Source organism: Lemur catta, chromosome 1 (assembly GCF_020740605.2).
Source record: "Lemur catta isolate mLemCat1 chromosome 1, mLemCat1.pri, whole genome shotgun sequence".
NCBI lineage: Eukaryota > Metazoa > Chordata > Mammalia > Primates > Lemuridae > Lemur > Lemur catta.
The window spans coordinates 282,816,339-282,833,761 of record NC_059128.1 but is presented as its reverse complement, the minus strand read 5'-3'; the positions used below and the strand labels follow the sequence as shown (position 1 = coordinate 282,833,761).

At 58.3% G+C, this 17,423-nt stretch overlaps 1 protein-coding gene across 1 annotated transcript in view; it reads right to left on the bottom strand.

Annotated features, from left to right (window-relative positions):
• Nucleotides 1-17,423, bottom strand: part of UMODL1 (uromodulin like 1) — a 59,611-nt gene that overhangs the window by 25,863 nt on the left and 16,325 nt on the right. The window contains exons 7-9 of the mRNA XM_045540713.1: nt 7,649-7,903; nt 6,421-6,533; nt 4,665-4,884 (exon numbers count right to left, since the gene is read on the bottom strand). Coding sequence (XP_045396669.1) covers nt 4,665-4,884; nt 6,421-6,533; nt 7,649-7,903 — 588 coding nt within the window. The remainder of the gene's footprint in view (nt 1-4,664; nt 4,885-6,420; nt 6,534-7,648; nt 7,904-17,423) is intronic.

Below are 17,423 nucleotides of genomic sequence, written 5' to 3'. Positions count from 1 at the left end.
GGGTGGGGGCCTGCGCCAACCTTCACTATGGGTTGGCGCGTGTGGGGGCCAAGCTTAGGAGACGCTGGTCCCCGGGGGGCGTGAGCACCGCAGGTGATGTGTCCTCCCTTGTTCATGCTCTGCTCCCACGCCAGCAGGGTGAGCTGCTTTCCTAGCATTTCAGCCAAGAGGTAGAAAAGCAGCCGCGCCAGGAGGGGCCGGCTGAGCACAGCACGCACTTCCCGCGCCTTTCAGAGCGTCCAGCTGTCCCACCCGGCATAGGAATGGCCTCGACACCTCCTCCTGCGCCCCAAAGTCCCCATGAGATGTCACAGCCCTGGCAGGCCCTGGCCCCTGGGACTTGGGGAGGAGGAGTGTTCGGTCAGCCCCTCCCCGTGGCCCCACCCTCCGGTCCTCACTAAACCTGTCCCCACCCCCACTACGCACGTGCCCCACATTTCCCGTCAGCGTCAGCCAGGGCCGAGGCACAGAAACTCACCCGCGATGCCATTCCCCTCCCCTGCCCCTCCCCCCACCCCCTGGTCTCCCTGGTGACCACCACGCATCCCTGGACCTGCTCCAAGCAAGAATGCGCTGGCCGTGTATGTTGACACATGATTGCACAGTACGCATGAATGAAGACTTAAGGAGCAAACATTGCAAGCTGCACTTGAGTTCAGGGGAGCCGGGTGGGGGCAGCTTTCCGACAGCCCCACAGGGAGGCCACCCCTGCCCCACCCGCAGGGAGGCCGCCGGGCACAGGGCTGAGATGTGGCCCGGGGAGGAGCTCACGGGCTGGGGGGGCTCTGGGGAGCTGCCCCTGCTGGAGGGGCCAGCTGGGGGGAGGGGTGGCTCCCATGGGGAGGCAGGGGCTGAGCCAGGCCAGGCTCTTCTGTGAGTGCTTCTAGTGCTGCAGGTGGAGGTGCCGGGAACCCCCACCCACGCCCAATGTTCTGGAACTCTGACTGGGTTGGGATTTAAGCCCAGATAAGGGACTAGTTCGGTTTTGTGCTGAGAAAGTCCTGCAGGCCAGTGCTGAGAGGCTCGCTTTGTGGTTTTTCCAGCTTTGTCTCATGAGGTGTCTCCAGAAGCAGCTTTCCCGGAGACCAGAAAGCTGTCAGCTGCTGCAATGGTCAAGCCGCCACCCGCGCGTGGCCCGGGGCTGCTGTGCCACCAGGGCACCATCCACACCTCCTTCCCGGGCACTGCCCGACCCCCAGCTGCAGGGGCTGTCCTGGGTGTCCCAGGCGGGGTCGGAGCCCAGGCCGTTGGGCAGCGGAGACTCCACCAGACGTTGACTCAAACCATGGAGCACCTGGCATCTATTTTCGGCCGTGGTGATTCACCTAGGCTCCGCCCCCAGCAGACAGCCCAGGGTTTTATTTAGCCTTGCTAGGCCCCGAGGCCAGCGGTTCTACAGTTAGGAGGAAGAGGAAGGGGTGGGAGCGGGAAGAGCAGCCGGGGCCTCCGCACCGCCCGCCCCCAGGCTGCCAAACAAGGATGAAGACAGCAGGAGGCCAAACTCTGCTCCTGCCGGGACAAAGGCACAAGCCATCCCCAGACGATTGGGGACAGCTGCCCCAGAGCTGCAACTGCCGGGCACAGGTGTCCTCCCTGAGCTGGCCCCACTGGGAACAAGCTGCAGGTGACCAGAGCAGGTGCAGACCTCAGACCTCCTGGGCCCCCCGTTCCAGCAAGGCGTGGGCTCCTCGGTGGCACCAGCTGCCTGGTCCAGAGCCCTCAACTCTCCTGGGGGCCTGTGTCAGATGCGCACTCGGGAGGGAGGAAGGCACAGAGCACCTGGCTCTGGAGCCACCAGCACAGACGCCAGGCAGAGGCAGCAGCCCTGCGGTCTAAGGAGAGAAAGCCGCCCGCAGTGCTAGCCTGACCAGCAGGCGAGGGGGCCGCGGTGGCCCCAGGCCCGGCACCCGCACCCGGTTCCTTCTCCCACGGCCACGAGGGGAAGGACAGGCCTGTGTGGCAGTGACGCCGTCGGGAGCAGGCAGCTGAACAGAAGCTTCCGGTGGCTCAACTTGACCTGCTCTGACCAGCCCCCAGCCAGGAGGAGGCGGCCGCCCACAAGGCCCCAGAGGCCCCTCACGCAGAAGTCGCTGTTGGTAGGGTCTCGTCACCACGGCTGACGTCGGTGCAGAACCGTAAACACGAAGGTCTGCAGCGACGCCTGCTGGAAGCCCAGGCCCGTCCTCGCATGGAAGGGCTGGGAATTGTGCAGAGCCCGGGGACGGGGCGGGGGGGGGGGGGGGGGGGGGGGGCTGTTGGGGAGGAGATGGAAGGGGAGCGATGGGAGGGCCGGGAGAGGGCCCATAAGGCCCATGAGGAAGAGGGGCCAGTGGGGACCCAGGGTGCCAGAGGGTCTTCCTGGACAGTCACTCTTCCTAGATATGAGAGCTGGCCCCGAAGAGGTGACCCTGTGAGCTGAGGTGGCAGCAGATGTGGCCGCTGTGTGCCAGGAGTTGTGCTGACTCCACACGTGCACTGACCCTGAGTTTACTCAACTGGCCTCAGAGGCGGGACGCTGCCCTCGTCTTCCCATTTCACAGATGGGCAAACTGAGGCCCAGGGAGGTGCCGTCACTTGTGCCTCACACGTCCCGCAGAGATTGAGTGTCAGAGCCAGGATTCCAACCTGCTCCGCCTCACTGTAACCGCCACACGCCGCCTCCTCCCCTGGGGTTGAGATGGGGTCACGACCACCTGACCCCGCGTGGGCTGCCGTCGGCCTCCTCTGGAGGGGTTGGGATGTGTCGGCCCACGGGCAGTGAGTGTTCCAGAATGATCCAAGAATGCTCCCACCACGCCAACAGCATCATTTCTGTATGAGCCACAGAGCAAAGAGCATTTCATCTTCCGAGGAGCTTTTCGTGCCGCGGTTGGTTGTTTTTCTGCAGAGCAGCCTCGTATGTGCTCCTCCGGCAGGTCCTCGCCCTGGAGGTGGGGGGCTCTGGGGAGGGGGACGTCTCCCCGCAGCTGGGGTCGGCCTCATGTGCCCCCAGGCAGGGGCTGCTCCGCCGGCTCTGGTGCCAGAAGACTGCAGAGGCAGGGCCACCTCCTGCCAGCCACACAGCCAGGCTGCACAGGGGACCCGCCCGCAGCGGCACCCCAGCTCCAAAAGGCGCCGTAAACAGCCCGCTGCTGGCGGGAACTCAGCCTGGCAAGAGGCAGCTCACGGGGCTTGGTGACCTAGACGGGCGTCCGGAACTTCGTGGGGACCGGGGAGGCGGGAACACTTGAGGCTGATTTATGGGATATCAGACACGCGAGGCACATCTCCTACGGCTGGAACAGATTCCACACGCTGGGGGCCGGAACAACACACATTCATGCCCACAGTGCTGGCGGGGAGTCCCAAACCAAGGTGCCAGCAGGGCCGTGCTCCCGGGCCCCAGGCAAGTCCCTCCTCGGCTCTCCCAGCGCCACATGGCTCCAGAGTCCCTCGGCTTGTGGCTGCATCTGCAACCTCGCCTCCGTGGACACCTGGCGTCTCCCGCGTGTGTCTGTGTCTCCTTCTCGGTCTCTTGTAAGGACACTTGTTATTGGATTTAGGGCCCATCCTAAATCCAACTGCAGGATGAGCTCATCTAGCGATCCTTACCTAAATTATTTCTGCAAAGAACGTTATTCTAAATAAGGTCACGTTCTGAAGTTCCAGGTGGACATGCCTTTTTTGGAGGGGCACCACTCAACCCATACCTCCCTCCTGCCCGAGGTCCTCATGTGACAAAGATCTGGAGTAGCACAGGCCGTGCTCTGCAGAGGAAGGGGGGAGCCAGGAAGTGTGGAGGAAGAGCTGGGGTCAGGGGTGCTGGGGGCAGCACCAGGGAACCCCCGCAGGGCCCCAGCCCCTGCCCGGCCCCCACGCTGGCCCCCCAGCCAGGCGGATCCTACCAGGTGCAGGCAACACTGCAGCATCTCCGTCCTTAGGGGGCTGAGGGGGTGCCTCGTGGACAGAATGACCCCAGGTTGAGCACACAGGGGGCACACGTGCAGGTACCCCCGGCCTTCCCTGCACTCCTGGGTGGGGGAAGGTTGGGACCAAGAGCCAGAGACAGTGACGGAGCTCACGTTCAGGCCCAGGAAGGCTGGGGGGGGGGGCCCTTCCACAGACGAGCCCAAACAGAGGCCTGTTGACTTAGAGGCTGTGTGTGCCCCACCTCTGGGAGAGAAACGTACGCCTGCATTGGAACTGCAAAACCATCTCGCTGTCTCTGTTTCTGTCTCTGACTTTATCTCTCTGTCTCTGTCTCAGTCTCTGTCTCTCTCTGTGTCTCTCTGTCTCTGCTGCATCTACGACCTCCTGCTTCAAGGCAGAACCACGTGAAACGCAGTAACACGGGCTAAGGAAACAGACCCGCAAGCGGGCAGCGGAGCACCCACTCGGCAGTGCCAGAGCCCTGACCACAGATCCCGCGAGCTCCTGTCCCCTCACCCATGTGGACCCTCCAGCCCGGCCCCGCTCTGTGTTCAGGGCTCAGGGGACCATGCAGGTGGGCTTGCTGTTCCTGGCTACTGCCTGGGCCCCGGTTCCGGGGGAGGAGCACAGAGTAAGGGGCTGTATCTCCTTCAGTTCGACTCTGGGATGAGGGAGAGACGAACTCAGAACAAAGCCGCCTGGACTGCTCGGGACCAGGGGCAGCACGCAGTGCCGTCGGGTGGGGAGGAGTGTACCTTGCACGCGTGTCCCCCGCGGGTCGATCTGGAACACTGTGCTTGCCAGCAGGGGCCGGAGCATGGGGGACAGTGTGGAGATGCCCACCGGAAACTCAGGGTCCTGCACCGTGAGTCTGAGCCTCACAACCACGCTCCCCGCCCAGAGAGACACAATCTGCATCCTCAGCTTCCCACTTCGGTGCAGGTCAGCAACTGCCGTGGGGAAGGAGTTCTCGACCTGGCCGAGAAGAGGCCACAACCACTCAGACAGAGCAGACATCCATCAACATCGTCAAACCCTCAAGCAGGGCCCAGTGTGACCTACGGATGCTGCACCAAGTCCCTCCACCTGCAACCGACCTCTCAGGGGAGGCAGAGACGCCCTCCCAGCCCCCAGAGCCCTGTCCGGCTTCCGCTGGGACAGCTGGGCCTGGCCTGGTGTGGGGTGGGGGACTCTCAGTGACCTCCACGGTCAAGCTCCCGGTCTGGGAGCATCACAGGAACAATCCACCCTGGGTGTCCTGACAGCTGGTGCCAAGGCCATTTGTGTGGGTACATGGGAGGGACCGTTGGGCTGATTGATGGACAGACTGATGGAGAAGGACCACCAAGGAACAATCTGGGTGGCTATTTGGAGCTGTCCCCCTCTTTACTGGGCTGTGCTCCTCAGCAAACACACAGAGCCGGGTGCTCAGGTCACCTGTGCCCAGGTAAGGGAGACACCAGCCTGGCCCCTGCCTTCCTGCCAGTCTGTTCCCGCACACGAGTGAGTGAACACTGGAAAGAGAGGGACTTCTCTGAACATGTGCAAAAACAGACTCCCTTGCAGATGAATGTTGGGAAGGAACCCTCGGGTCCCGTGCATTTCTACCGTCTTGCAAGCAGGAGCACTGATTGTCCTTTTGTTCTAGAATATCTTCCCAAGTATGTTTGTTTAGTGAACAGCCTTGGGAGATAGGGACAGTGGCTCCCTCCAGAGCAAAGGGCTGGTTTGTTTACTGCCCAGTATGACCAAGACAATGTCTCCTTCTGGAGCAAGGTTTAGGCAGATTTGTTTGCAGCCCGCTATAAAAGATTTTGGTTCCCTAAGTTTGGGGTTCCTCTGCTGTGATGCAGACCCACTTTGTGTGTGCGTCACCCTGGGCCCCTCCACATGTCCTCTGTGGGACTTGGGGTCAGGAAGGGAAACTGCACCAACATGACGCTCACGTCACCTGCTGTGCTGTGAATCAGTCAGTCCTGCATCCCTGACCCAGGAATCTCGTGTCTTTTGCCAGCATCCATGAAACTGCGGCAGACTAACTTGTTAGTTTGCAGGAAGGGTCAAATCTCAGACCTTTTATGATTCTTGGCAGTTTAGGAAGTCCCTTTTCTCTCTGACTCATTATTCGTGGATAGATGGTATTTCACGCTGGCTTGGTCTCCCTTTAGCCACAAGGGAAGAGCGGATGTCGTGATTGTTGGTAAATGCTAATAAAGCTACGCCAGCGCAGGAACACAGAAAGTTCAACAGAAAACCAGCTGTACGGACCATTTGAATAAGGGCGCATATTCTAAAGCTGGGTCCGCCCAGTATCCAGGTTAAGTACCCCACAAAAGGAGGGGAAGCTTGTGAGCAATGATGGCGTGACGAGGGTTCGGCCTCCCTGGGGCTGCAGCAACACGCAACCTCGCCACGCACATGGAAGAGCCGGGCTGGCTCTGCCGGCCCGTGTTTGGCGGCCTTGCTCACAGCACCCAGGGAGGGGTCGAGGCGTCTGCGTTTCGGCTTTACCTCGCGCAGCAGTTGTCTAGCGAAGTCCTGGTACTCCACACTGCTGCGGTTGAGTAACTCCTCTGTCAAGTTGCGGTTTAGGATCCTAATTGTGACTTCAAACACTCGGGCATCTGAGACAGACAGTAACGCCAATTAGCCGAATGCCTGTGGTCAGAAGTCACACGCTTTTCTGCGAATGTTTTCCATGATGCCTGTCCTTTGGCAGGGAAATTATTTTCAAAAATAGATTGAGACACGAATCTAGACTGAGGCAGCCAAACTGGGGGGAGTCAATGTAAGGAGCCTTTTGCTCGGCTGGGGTCCTGGGGGGCCTGGGCGCCAGTTCTGGAGCTGACGACTTAGCATGAGGCCCGTCTGTGGTCGGGTGCTATAGGGTGTAGGGCCGAGTCACGGATGGCCGGCTCACACCCGGCGTTCATTCTCTGCCGCCAGTCCCTGGCACTAGCGCTAATCTCTGTGTGTGAGACGGAGCCGGACAGGGCTCCATGCTGTGTTCTATGCTGTGCACCCTCCGCCGCTGAGACACCAGCCTGCAGGCCCCGCCTGGGGCACCCCCTGGTCCCTATTGGGGACACGCATATTAAGCGCCCAGGGTGGGAGTGAGGCCTGCTGCCCCGCACATGTTCACACGAGCAGCACGAGGCCAGCCCGGGGGAACTCTTGCCGCCCACGCCTAACCTGACCGAGGCTGCTCACCACCCAGCACCCCAGCACCAGGCGAGAGCCGCGGTGGGCTGCCTGGGAGAGAGCCCGACGGGCCCACAGCTGCCTTCCCGACACGCGTCCAGAGTGCACGTGTGTGTCTTGTCTGTTTTGGGAAAAAGTCTTCTCCCAGCACATGTATTACAGGCAGGGCCTTGGCTTTCACGTAAGCCCCACGGGAAGCAGGCATTCTGCTTCCTGCAAACTGCTCCAATGCTCTGGCTGGTTGTGGGGAGTCAGACGGCCTCAGTTCTGGGGGGTTCAGGGTGGCAAAGGCCTCCACATGCATGCCAGTGGCTACCACCTGCCAGGTCACTCTATGTCATCCCCCCAGCCACGAGAGTGAGCCCCAAACAGGAAGAGGAGCCCATGCAGGCACCCACAGGCCAACACGACACCCTGCCAAGCCATGGGACCAATGGCTTCCTGCCCTGCTTATAGAAAGAACAACATGCAGGGCTGGGGCCAAGAGACTGGGACAGAAAGACACTGGCAGATGCGTGACGCTGCCTGGTGGCCTTACCAGTTTTGACGGTCAGTACGGCGGAGACGTTGGCCCCGCAGCCCTGGTAGCTGGTCTTCACCCTGTGCAGCACTCCAGCCTCCAGCCCGGCCACCGCCAGGGCCCGGCCCTCAGTCCCGGCGCTCCGGAGCAGCTCCTCACCCCTGAACACCTGGACGTGGAAAGTGCGGCTCCAGCTGGCATTGACACTCCAGGACACGCGGAAACTGCTGCTGGTGACGTTGAGGACCATGTAGTCACGGATTGGAGGACAATCTATGGGAGAGTGAGGAGGATGCACAAGGTGTCGGAGGGTTTTACCCTGCAAAGTAGGAAACACAGCCTCATCCTCACTTAGTGCTCACTGTTTAGCCATCAGGTCGACCAACACGGGTGGCACTCGCTTTTTTAGCAATTATGAATCCAACCCAGTCGTTCAAAAAAGAGGTACCGGCCTTCCTTTTCTCAGAACTTCTGAGTAATTTCGGAAGGTAGTTTAGGGTTGCAGGGAGGCGATGGGGGTGTTGAGATTTAACGGAGACAGTAAAGATGTCTGAGGTTGAAATCTCAGCCCCTCCATCACGGAGTCAAGTTAGAGGGGCGGCTAATCCAAGTGTGCCTCAGTCTACACAGTGAATAACACAGTAGTGTGTGGCTTTTTGTGCGATCCAGAATCGGTGGTTACCAGAAAGTCAAATGTTCTCTCTGGGGACTGAGTCGCTGAGGGGAAAACAGGTGTAGCAATGGGCATTACAGCGCAACGTGTCTGTGCTGCGTCCAGAAATACCGCCGGGTCACACACTCACGGGGCCCTGGGCCGCCCGACACATGACACGCACTTGATCGTTTGCACAGGGACTGCTGCACTGGCTGATTCATCGCTGAAACATTCCCCACCAGGAAGCAGGCTCGACTCGGGGTTCGGGCTGAGCTTCCTTTATAGCCCCTTTACTCTTTCCTGCTGCAATCCATGCTGCAGAGAGCAAAGCTCAAATGTACCAACCCATATATATCTCGTACTCAAATAGAATTAAAGTTCTTTTTTGGGTGAAAAAAGTCTGGCTCCACAGCACGTATCTGGGTAGTATGAATTATGTAAAAAGTAGGTGGCCCTCAGTCTAGGCACCAAAATTTTTACATCAGAATTTCAGTTCTATAAAAAACAAGCAAGGAGGAACTTTTTAAAACCATCTTTTGCAAAACCATAGTAAAGAAAAAATGATTTCAAAGTATGTGGTTTCCCAAAGCCCTTTATGTAAAGATTCATGGCACATAGACTGTCAAGTATAAGGAAAAAATTCTGTGTTTCCAAACACATTTGTATGCATCCTCTCAATAACAAATAATGATAAAAAAAAACAACGTAACCCAACTCATTTCCCTTTTTTCTTTGGCTGCCAAGAAGCTCAGAATCAAATTTAGTACCCAATCATAGTCATGCGACATAGCCCTGCTGCCTCTCCTTCCAAGCCAAGTGCTGAGCTGCCCTGTGTAAATCCTGGCTCCCATGGATGCCTGCATCCTCTCTGTACACCCTGCTGGATCCACTCACAGTAGATGGGTATAAATCACTGGAAACTCAGCCCTCCCTCTCTGCCTTACTTGGACAGGCTCAGTAACATCTATCCAAATTCTGGCTGTGTCCTACTAACATTTCCAGGATAAAGAGGTAGGGCGTATTTTTAAAAAACCACATCTATACTTTTTACTGAGTTGTCCAGTATTTTTCTGCATATTGGACGTAGTGATAGATGTGGACACAGTTGTTCATTCTTTATGGTGTTTTCCTCTGTGGCAAGAAAAGCAGAAACATTTCAACAGGGGGTGGCCGCAAGCTTGGGGCCTGAGACTGTGGGTCACACCTCCCTCTCCGGGGTCACTTAAATCAAAAGCTTCCCCACTTCCCGGCCGAACGACCACACAGCTTTTCAGTCTGTGCCTGGGGAACGTATGTCTCATTGAAAAAGGAAGGAAGGGCTATGGTGTCTTTTCTAAAACTCCGAGAAAGGCACTGACTGTTCTATTTTTGTGTAGTCGAGACACAGCACCAAGCATTTTTTATCCCCATCGGTGGAGGACGACGTGCGGGACAACAGCCTGCAGATAGGAAAGGTCTATGGCCCTGTCTCCCTGCTGCCATTCAGAACCCAAGTGACGTGGAGAGAGCGCATCGGTGGGCTGCAGACGGCCCCCCATATTGTGGCCCGTTTAAAGGCACATTCCGTAAAGGGTGCTTCTGAGCTGAGTGGAATGAAAATTAAAAGGGCACCCCAAGTACTGGAAAGGAATGAGAGGACTGGTGTCCAGGAGGAGGGTGAGAAGGTGTGGGGCTGGCAATGCATGTGTTCTTGTTTAATAACATACGTTCACTCTTTAAATTACGATGCCAGCGGGTCCTTAGACCACCGGGTTGAGGAGATGCAAACCTGGCCTTTCCAAGGCCATGACATCCCCCGAGGCATCCGCAGAAGCTGCCGCCAGCGGGTTCTGCAGCTAAGAGAGATGGTGGAAATTTGGAGAAAGACAATCCCTTCTGATCGAAAGAACTAAATTCTCCCCGAGGATGATGCTACCGCTGAATGCTCGTGTGGCTCTTTCTCCAATTTATTACCTGGAGACATTTGAAATCGCCCATATTTGACTATTTTTGACCAACTGCAGCAGCAATTCCATATGGCTGAATGTTTACGAATCATCTATTAATACTATGCACCTGGCACTGCCGCAGACACTGAGGAAAGGAAAGTGAGTCTACGCCCACAGCGCCCGAGCCAGTGCACCCACGTCGCCGCAGCACACGCGATGAATGAACTCCCCGCCACGCGCCCCACGAAGCACCCCACCCCACCCCCAACATCCATGGCACGTGTCACCCGAGCTGTCAGCGACACGGTTACAGCTGATGTGTTCTGAGAGCTGTGTGCACGGGGCATGTAATCCTGTTTAGTCCTTACAGCAATCCCAGCTAATGGATTCTTCAATTAATGACATCCCCATTTTACAGAGGATGAAACTGAGACCCAGGAAGGTCAGGTAGGCAGTCAATGGCAAAGCTGAATGACAGCGCATGACCAAGGTCACTTGCTGTACTCCTAGATCATTCTACCACGGGCAGTAGGCTGAAAATGACCTCCAAAGATACCAGCTCCTAGTTCCTGGCACCTGTGAATGTGATTAAGAGACGTACCTTGAGATGGAATGATTAGCCTGGATTGAACAGGTTGGCCCTAAATGCATCACAAGTGTCCTTATAAGACAGAGTCAGTATCAGGACAGTGTGTGGTTTAAAAGAAAAAAGAGAGAATGGGGGGAGATTGTCAGACTCCCAGGAGGAGCAGACTACATGGAGAGGGACAGACAGAGAGCCAAGGATGTTGGCCTTGGAGGTGGAAGCGATGGGGCCAGACCCCACAGGCTGCGCGGCCGCAGCGGGCGGGGCAGGCGGGCAGGGTCCTCCCGGAGCCTGAGAGCGAGCGTGGTCCTGCCCACACCCCGACTAGGGCCGCGTGGTGCCTATTCTGGATCTCTGGTCTTCAGGGCTGTGAGAAACTACATTTCCATTGTTTTGAGCCCCCCGTTTGTGGCAATTTGCTAGGAAGCCCCGGGAAACTCACGCACCTCCCAGCCCTCCTCTGACCAGCTCGCAAGGTGGCCATTCCCACGGCCGACGGACGGCACGGCCTGTTGGAGAGTTTGCCTTTGTGCCGTGAAATCGACCCACTTCTGACACACTCAGGCTGACCCCTCTTCCGTCCGACAGACCTTGAGGTATTTGAAAACCAGAAGGACTCTTCTACCCCGGCCCTTCTCCCTTCCAGGGTGGGCCCCTGTGACTGGGTTTTTGGTCCCCCATCAGCCAGGACACCCTCCTCCAGTCACCCTTTGGCTTCTCCATGTCCCCCTTAAGCTGTGACCCTAGAAAATGACACTGGAGTCTTGACTGTGTGTGACCCGAGGGCAGCAGCAGCACAGATAACTGAAACTCAGGCCCCGGAGCCCTTGTCAAGCCCTCCCCATCCACGGCCGGGCACCCAAATCCAGGGCTTCACAGGCGTGTGGGTGAAGCCGGACTCTCCGGTCTATGAGGCCAGGTCCGAGTGTCTCCCGGGCAGCCCTGACCCATCCGCCCAGCAGGAAAGGTGCTGGGGACGCCGCCTTTCCCACCATCTCCCTGTGCCAGGCGGGAGTCCCTGCCAGCTCGACACCTGAGCCTTAGCAAGGGAGATCTGCCGCCGAGGACTTGAGCCTGCATGCTGAGTATCGAGCTGTGAAAGATCCTGTTGGAGCCGAGAATACTGGCTCAGGTGAACCCCAGCTGCTACTTCTAGCTGGTCCTGGCCGCCTCCGCAGCTGGCACGTCCCCCCAAGCTGGCTCCTCCCCCCCAGCCACAGGTTCGGGAGACGTTTCCATGGTGCCCAGTGGCTGTGAGGTCCCAGCGGAGAAGGGAGATCACATCAGAGGTCGTTAGGATGACCCTGAAGACAGTTTCAGTCCTTCCCAAAAGCAGAACACGTTCCCAGAGCACAGAGCGCAGGCGATGCGATATTTCTTATGGTTTCTGGCTTGTGCAAGAATCCAGCTGCCTGTGTGTCATTAATTGGGTGACTAATTTCACAAGAAAAGTATCTGAAATTTGCGCTGTATTTTCCAAGGGCTGTGCCTCAGCCACTCCAGCAGATTGCTCATTTCTATTAGCTTCTAAATTTAAAACACATGCTGTCCCCCGTAGCAATGGGCGATTGGAATTCACCCTGAATTTCTGATGTGGAGACACTGGACTCGTCCGTCATGCGCTCTTGGAAGGGAAGCCAGGCTGTGCAGCTTTGCTCACTTGTGATTAGCGGTCGCTCGGGCGGCCTTTTATCCTGACGCAATCCTGCAGCGTCGTGCTGGGAACAAGCCTGACTGTAAGGAGAGTCTGGTATCTTTTCAGATGCCTGACCAGGGTAAACCCAGCTGTATTCTAACCTTCTGTTCTTACTAACGGGGCAAGAATCTCACCCTGGAGGCCGCAGACCAGGAAATCCACAGACAGCTCTACGCAAAGGTCATGGGCACCTGTGTGGAGGGAGGGGCACGGTTCTGACCAGGCCCTAAGGCCGCGAGCTGCGACGGTGGGGGGTGGGGGCCGCCAGAGCCAGGCTGGGAGTTGCCTGGAGACCCAAGGAGTGGCCCCACTCAAACTTCTTCCCACGCGTCCATCCGACAGATGCCTGTTCAGTGTCTCCCGTTTGCCAAGTGCTGGGGCCCGTCTGCCAGTGAGCAGAAGGCAAGCCCCTTCCCCCATGAAGCTGCATTCTGACAGGAGGTAGAACATTCCAGTGGGAGTGATAGGGCCCTGGACCCCTCCCCATCCACCGCCGACTCTGGGAACCCACCCACTCCCCCCGCCCCTCGCCCGCAGGATGGCAAGAAGAGTCCGAAATAAGAACCTTACGCCCATTTCCAGGTCAGGTTCTGGAACACAAAAGAAAATCGCTCCACTCCTCTCAATCTCTGCTGACTCCCCATCCTGGACTCTGGGGGAGGGAGGTCAGGTGCGGCCTGGGTGGCATAGGTCCAGCTGTTCCCTGGGAGCACCGTGACAGACGGCAGCCCCTGGGGAACTAGAACCCAGGGGTTCCAGCCCAGGGATAGACCACCCACAGTCTCAGGGATGGCCCCGCCAGAGCGCGCCTAGGGACCACGGCCACAGGACACGGGCGGACAGCCAGTAATTAACAGCCTGGCTCGTGTAGGTCTGCACAGAACCAGCTTTGGGACCTAGTGCGAGAAAGTTCCCTTCCTTTGCCTCAATTTCCTCTTCTGAAAAATGAGATTGATGAGCAATTGCCAGGTGGAGTTGTTCTGAGAATTACATGAGGTAATACCCACAAGTGCGCAGAGCAGAGCTTATCTGTGCAAAGCACCGAGCAACTCCTAGCTGTGATGTTACCAACAAGGCGAGGGCCTCACCGTCGGGTCCCTTTAAAGGGAAAAGAACATGCAGATTAGATTATTAATTAATTCAAACTGGATCTAATGGTTCTCGATAACCATGTCACAATGTTCAAGTTCTAGACTGCTAAGGTTCAGCCTCAATGGCCCCACGAGGGGAACAGCTCGGAGCATCGTATCACTGCTTAGAACATCGTATTATTCAACCACCTAGCACCACACGGATGAAGGCAGGTCGCTTCTTGGACGTTGTATTGCAGAACAGTAAGCGAAGAAAGGGGGACACAGAATTCCAAACACAGCAGGGTTTGAACAAGGGAAAAGCCTGGCAGGGAAGAAGGGACAACTGAAACTGCTGGACTCTGGGACTGGAGGTGACTTATCCTTCTATTATTGCTAGAAGGTCGCTAAAGTAATACAGCAAATTCCAGGATGACAAATTAGAGCCTCAGTGGCCAAATATAAGACGCCGTGCCTGCCATCCAGGAGAAGTATTTGAGAGGAGGCTCCGCATCAGAGTTCTGTCCCCATGCAATGCAGCAACCGTGAACTTGGCTGTCCCATCTCCTGCTGGTTGACAGGGACACTGTCAGCTCCCCGAGTCAGGTGTGGACCCTGCTGCCAATGCTCTGCTGGAACTCCCACCCAATACCCACACCCCGGGGGCTGCCTGTGCCCGACGCTTGGGGAGGGCCCCGTCTGCCCCCAGGGCCACTGTGCCGCCTGCTCCCGGGACCACTGCCTTGTGTCTCCCTCCGTCCCGCCCTGCCCACGTCAGAATCAGTTAGAACAGACAACCCCAAATAACAGGGGCCGCCTCATGCAGAGAACGTCTGTGATTCCTAGCCCTGGCTCCTACGCGCCTCTGTCCCTCCTCCATGCCACAGTCTGGGCTTACTCATCCTCAGGGCCACCACCTGGTCCAGATGGCCCATGGGGCCTCGGCCATCATGTTCCTGTCCCTGGCACACTCTCAGCAGGGCCTGGAGTCCCTGAGCATCTTCCTCGACCCACAGAACATTCCGGCGTGTCTCATGGCTACAGCCGAGGTGTGCCCACCCTACTTGGAAGGGTGGGAGCGAAACACAGTCTTTCCACTGGGCACGTTTCCACCCGAAATTCGAAGGACGTCTGTCACTGAGGGAGGAGCTGGTGGACTTAGTGTCTCTGCCACAGCCCCCCTGGCCCAGCAGCCGGGGTGCACCTAGGCAAGGACCTGCTGCAGGTGGTTTGTTTGGAAACCCGGGAAGTGAGGAGGCGACACAGGGGAGGGGACTCGGCCAGCGAGGGTGTGCCCTTGAGGCAGCGGCCGCAGCTGGCCACTGGAGTGAGACCCCTCAGGGAAACGGGGACGATGCCACATGCCTCCCCCCTCTACATGGTGACAGAGCCGGGCTGTTCAGAAACAAACTCCAGGAGTCCTTGGTGAGGCTTCCCGGGGCACAGAGCTGCCCTGGGAGCAGCAAGGGGCAGGCGAGGACGAGGCTGGAAAGGGTGGAGGGGCCTCGGGGCCACCTGTCGCTGTGTCACCATCTGGGGCTTTGATGCCTGTGTCTCGGGGGAGGCGGTGTGTTCTGTCCTGTGCACTGTGTGCATTTGGACGCGTCCCGTGAAGGGCCCTGCTGGCCTCACAGATTCCAGGGGGCCCAGGCACAGTGACGGGAAGGGCCCACTCTGGAGCTAACCCCTGGTCACAGGAAACCCAAAGACAGCCGTGGTGACTGACACCCCAGGACGCCGTGGCCAGCCCCAGCCCCAGGAGCTCTGCCGGGCCGCGGGAGCCAGATTCCCCAACGATTCTGGAGAAACCCCCAGATTAAAAAGTAAAATAGCTGCAAACATGGCGTGACTAATGGGTGGCTCCCATCTACGTTCCAACTCTAACTGTTGGAAAATGGCTGTGGAGAGAGAATTAGGCGCGTCAACACACTAGGCATTTGGTGGCATTATGGAACGACTGGGTTTTGTAAGGAGTGCTGATGGTGCTACCGTTTTGGTTTTTATCATCTCATAGAGAAACGCTCTCAAACACCGTAGTGACAGCGAAGGCAGTGATGAAGGCGACGTCAAAATTATGGGGGTGGGGGGGCAGAGACGGCCACTGGGGGGGGGGAAATCGCCACGGTCCGTTACACTGTCCTGTCTGTTTACACGTGTCCACGGTGCTCTGCAGTGGAGCTGGTCGCCCCGTGGTCCTCCCGTGGCTGCACGCTGTGGCCCAGCGGCCCTGCCTGTGTCCAGTCCTTCCTCCAGCCCCACCGCTGAGGCCCCGAACTGAACCTGTGGCTGCTGTGACAAAGGACCACAAACCCCTGTGGCTCCAAACAACACAGATCCACCCTCTCGGTGCTCTGCAGTCAAAGGGTGGGTGGGACACGGGTGTCCCCCAGGAGGCTGTGGGCAGCGTCCCTGTCCCACCTCCTCCTGCTTCCAGCACCCACCTGCACCCCTGGGCTGGCGGCCCGTCCTCCACCTTCAAAGCCACAGCGCTGTGCCTCTTCCCTCTCGACCTCCATGTCCATCCTCCTTCCTCTCCTCGGCCTCTGACCCTCCTGCCTCCCCTTACAAGGACCTCTGCAGTCGTTACACGGGGCCACCCTGATTATCCGGGACAATCTCCCCATCTCGAGACCCTCAGCTCAGTCCCACCTGCAGAGTGCGCTTTGCCACGGCAGGGAACACATTCACGGGCCCTGAGTGAGGGCGCAGATGTCTTTAGGGCCATTATCCAGCCCAGCACGCTCTCACTTCTCCCACGAGTGATGGTGCCGCAGCCCCGGCCCACTCACTCCCTCCGCGAGGGTCTCTGCCCGCTCGCCCTGCCCTGGCCCTGCCCTGGCCATGACACCTGGCAGCACTCCAGCCCCCTCCCCCTGCCCTGCACTTTCCTGTGACATTTTCCTTTGTATCCTCATCACCTTCTCCAGATTTCCAATTGTCCACGTCTTTGTCATCTGTCCTCACTGAAATGTGAGTTCCTGGGAGCAGCGGCTCTTGGACACTGAGGAATCCCAGCTAGGACAGTACCTGGCACGTCACTGGCACTCACTGAAAGTGTCGTGTAAGCGAGTGGATGGATGGATGCTAACTCGGCCCTCACCCCTACCCACAAGTCAACACCCCATCCCCGAAGTGGAAAAGTCCACCTGCCCATCTCCTGCGCAAACCCAGCACCCAGGCCGAGCACGGCTCCCTGCCACCAAGCAGCCTGTACCCATGGCCGTGCCACCTGCACACAGCCCTGCAGGCTGGGGCACCTGCTGCACACCAGGCGGGGCCCCAGGAGCCCAGAGTCAGCCGGGATCTCTGCATCAGCGTCAGTGCACAGATACGCTTTAAGGCCACACGTGTTTAGAAAGACCCTCCTGGGAGTCCACGCCCCGCTTTGGGTTGGGTTCGGTTCTCTGAGCCTCTTCACAGTGAAACCTCCGTAGGGTTCCCATTGCTGTCCCTTCTTCCTCTCCTCCAACTGTCCCTTAAGCCAGGCCCACGGTTCCAACCCCACCTCTCTTCCAAAGGGCCACACTGTCCCCTGAGTTCCAACAGCCACTTCCCCACACCCTGTGACCCGTGTGTGTCCCTCCCCAGCTGGCCGTGCAGCTCACGCTCTGGACCTACTGAGCCCTCCCGTCCTGTCCTGCTGCTGCATTCCTGCCTCCTTGCTGACTTCTAACTACCGGGGTCCCTTGACACAGGCCCAAGGCCCTTTTCCCTCCTCTCAGCCACACCCCTAGTTTCAGTGCCCCCCACGGCCCCATGCGGATGACCCTGATGTATCCCCACAGCCCAGCCCTGCCTCCCAGCTCCGGCATCAGCGTCCAGCTCAGGCCGCGTCCGGCGTCCACCCCGTCCAACCCC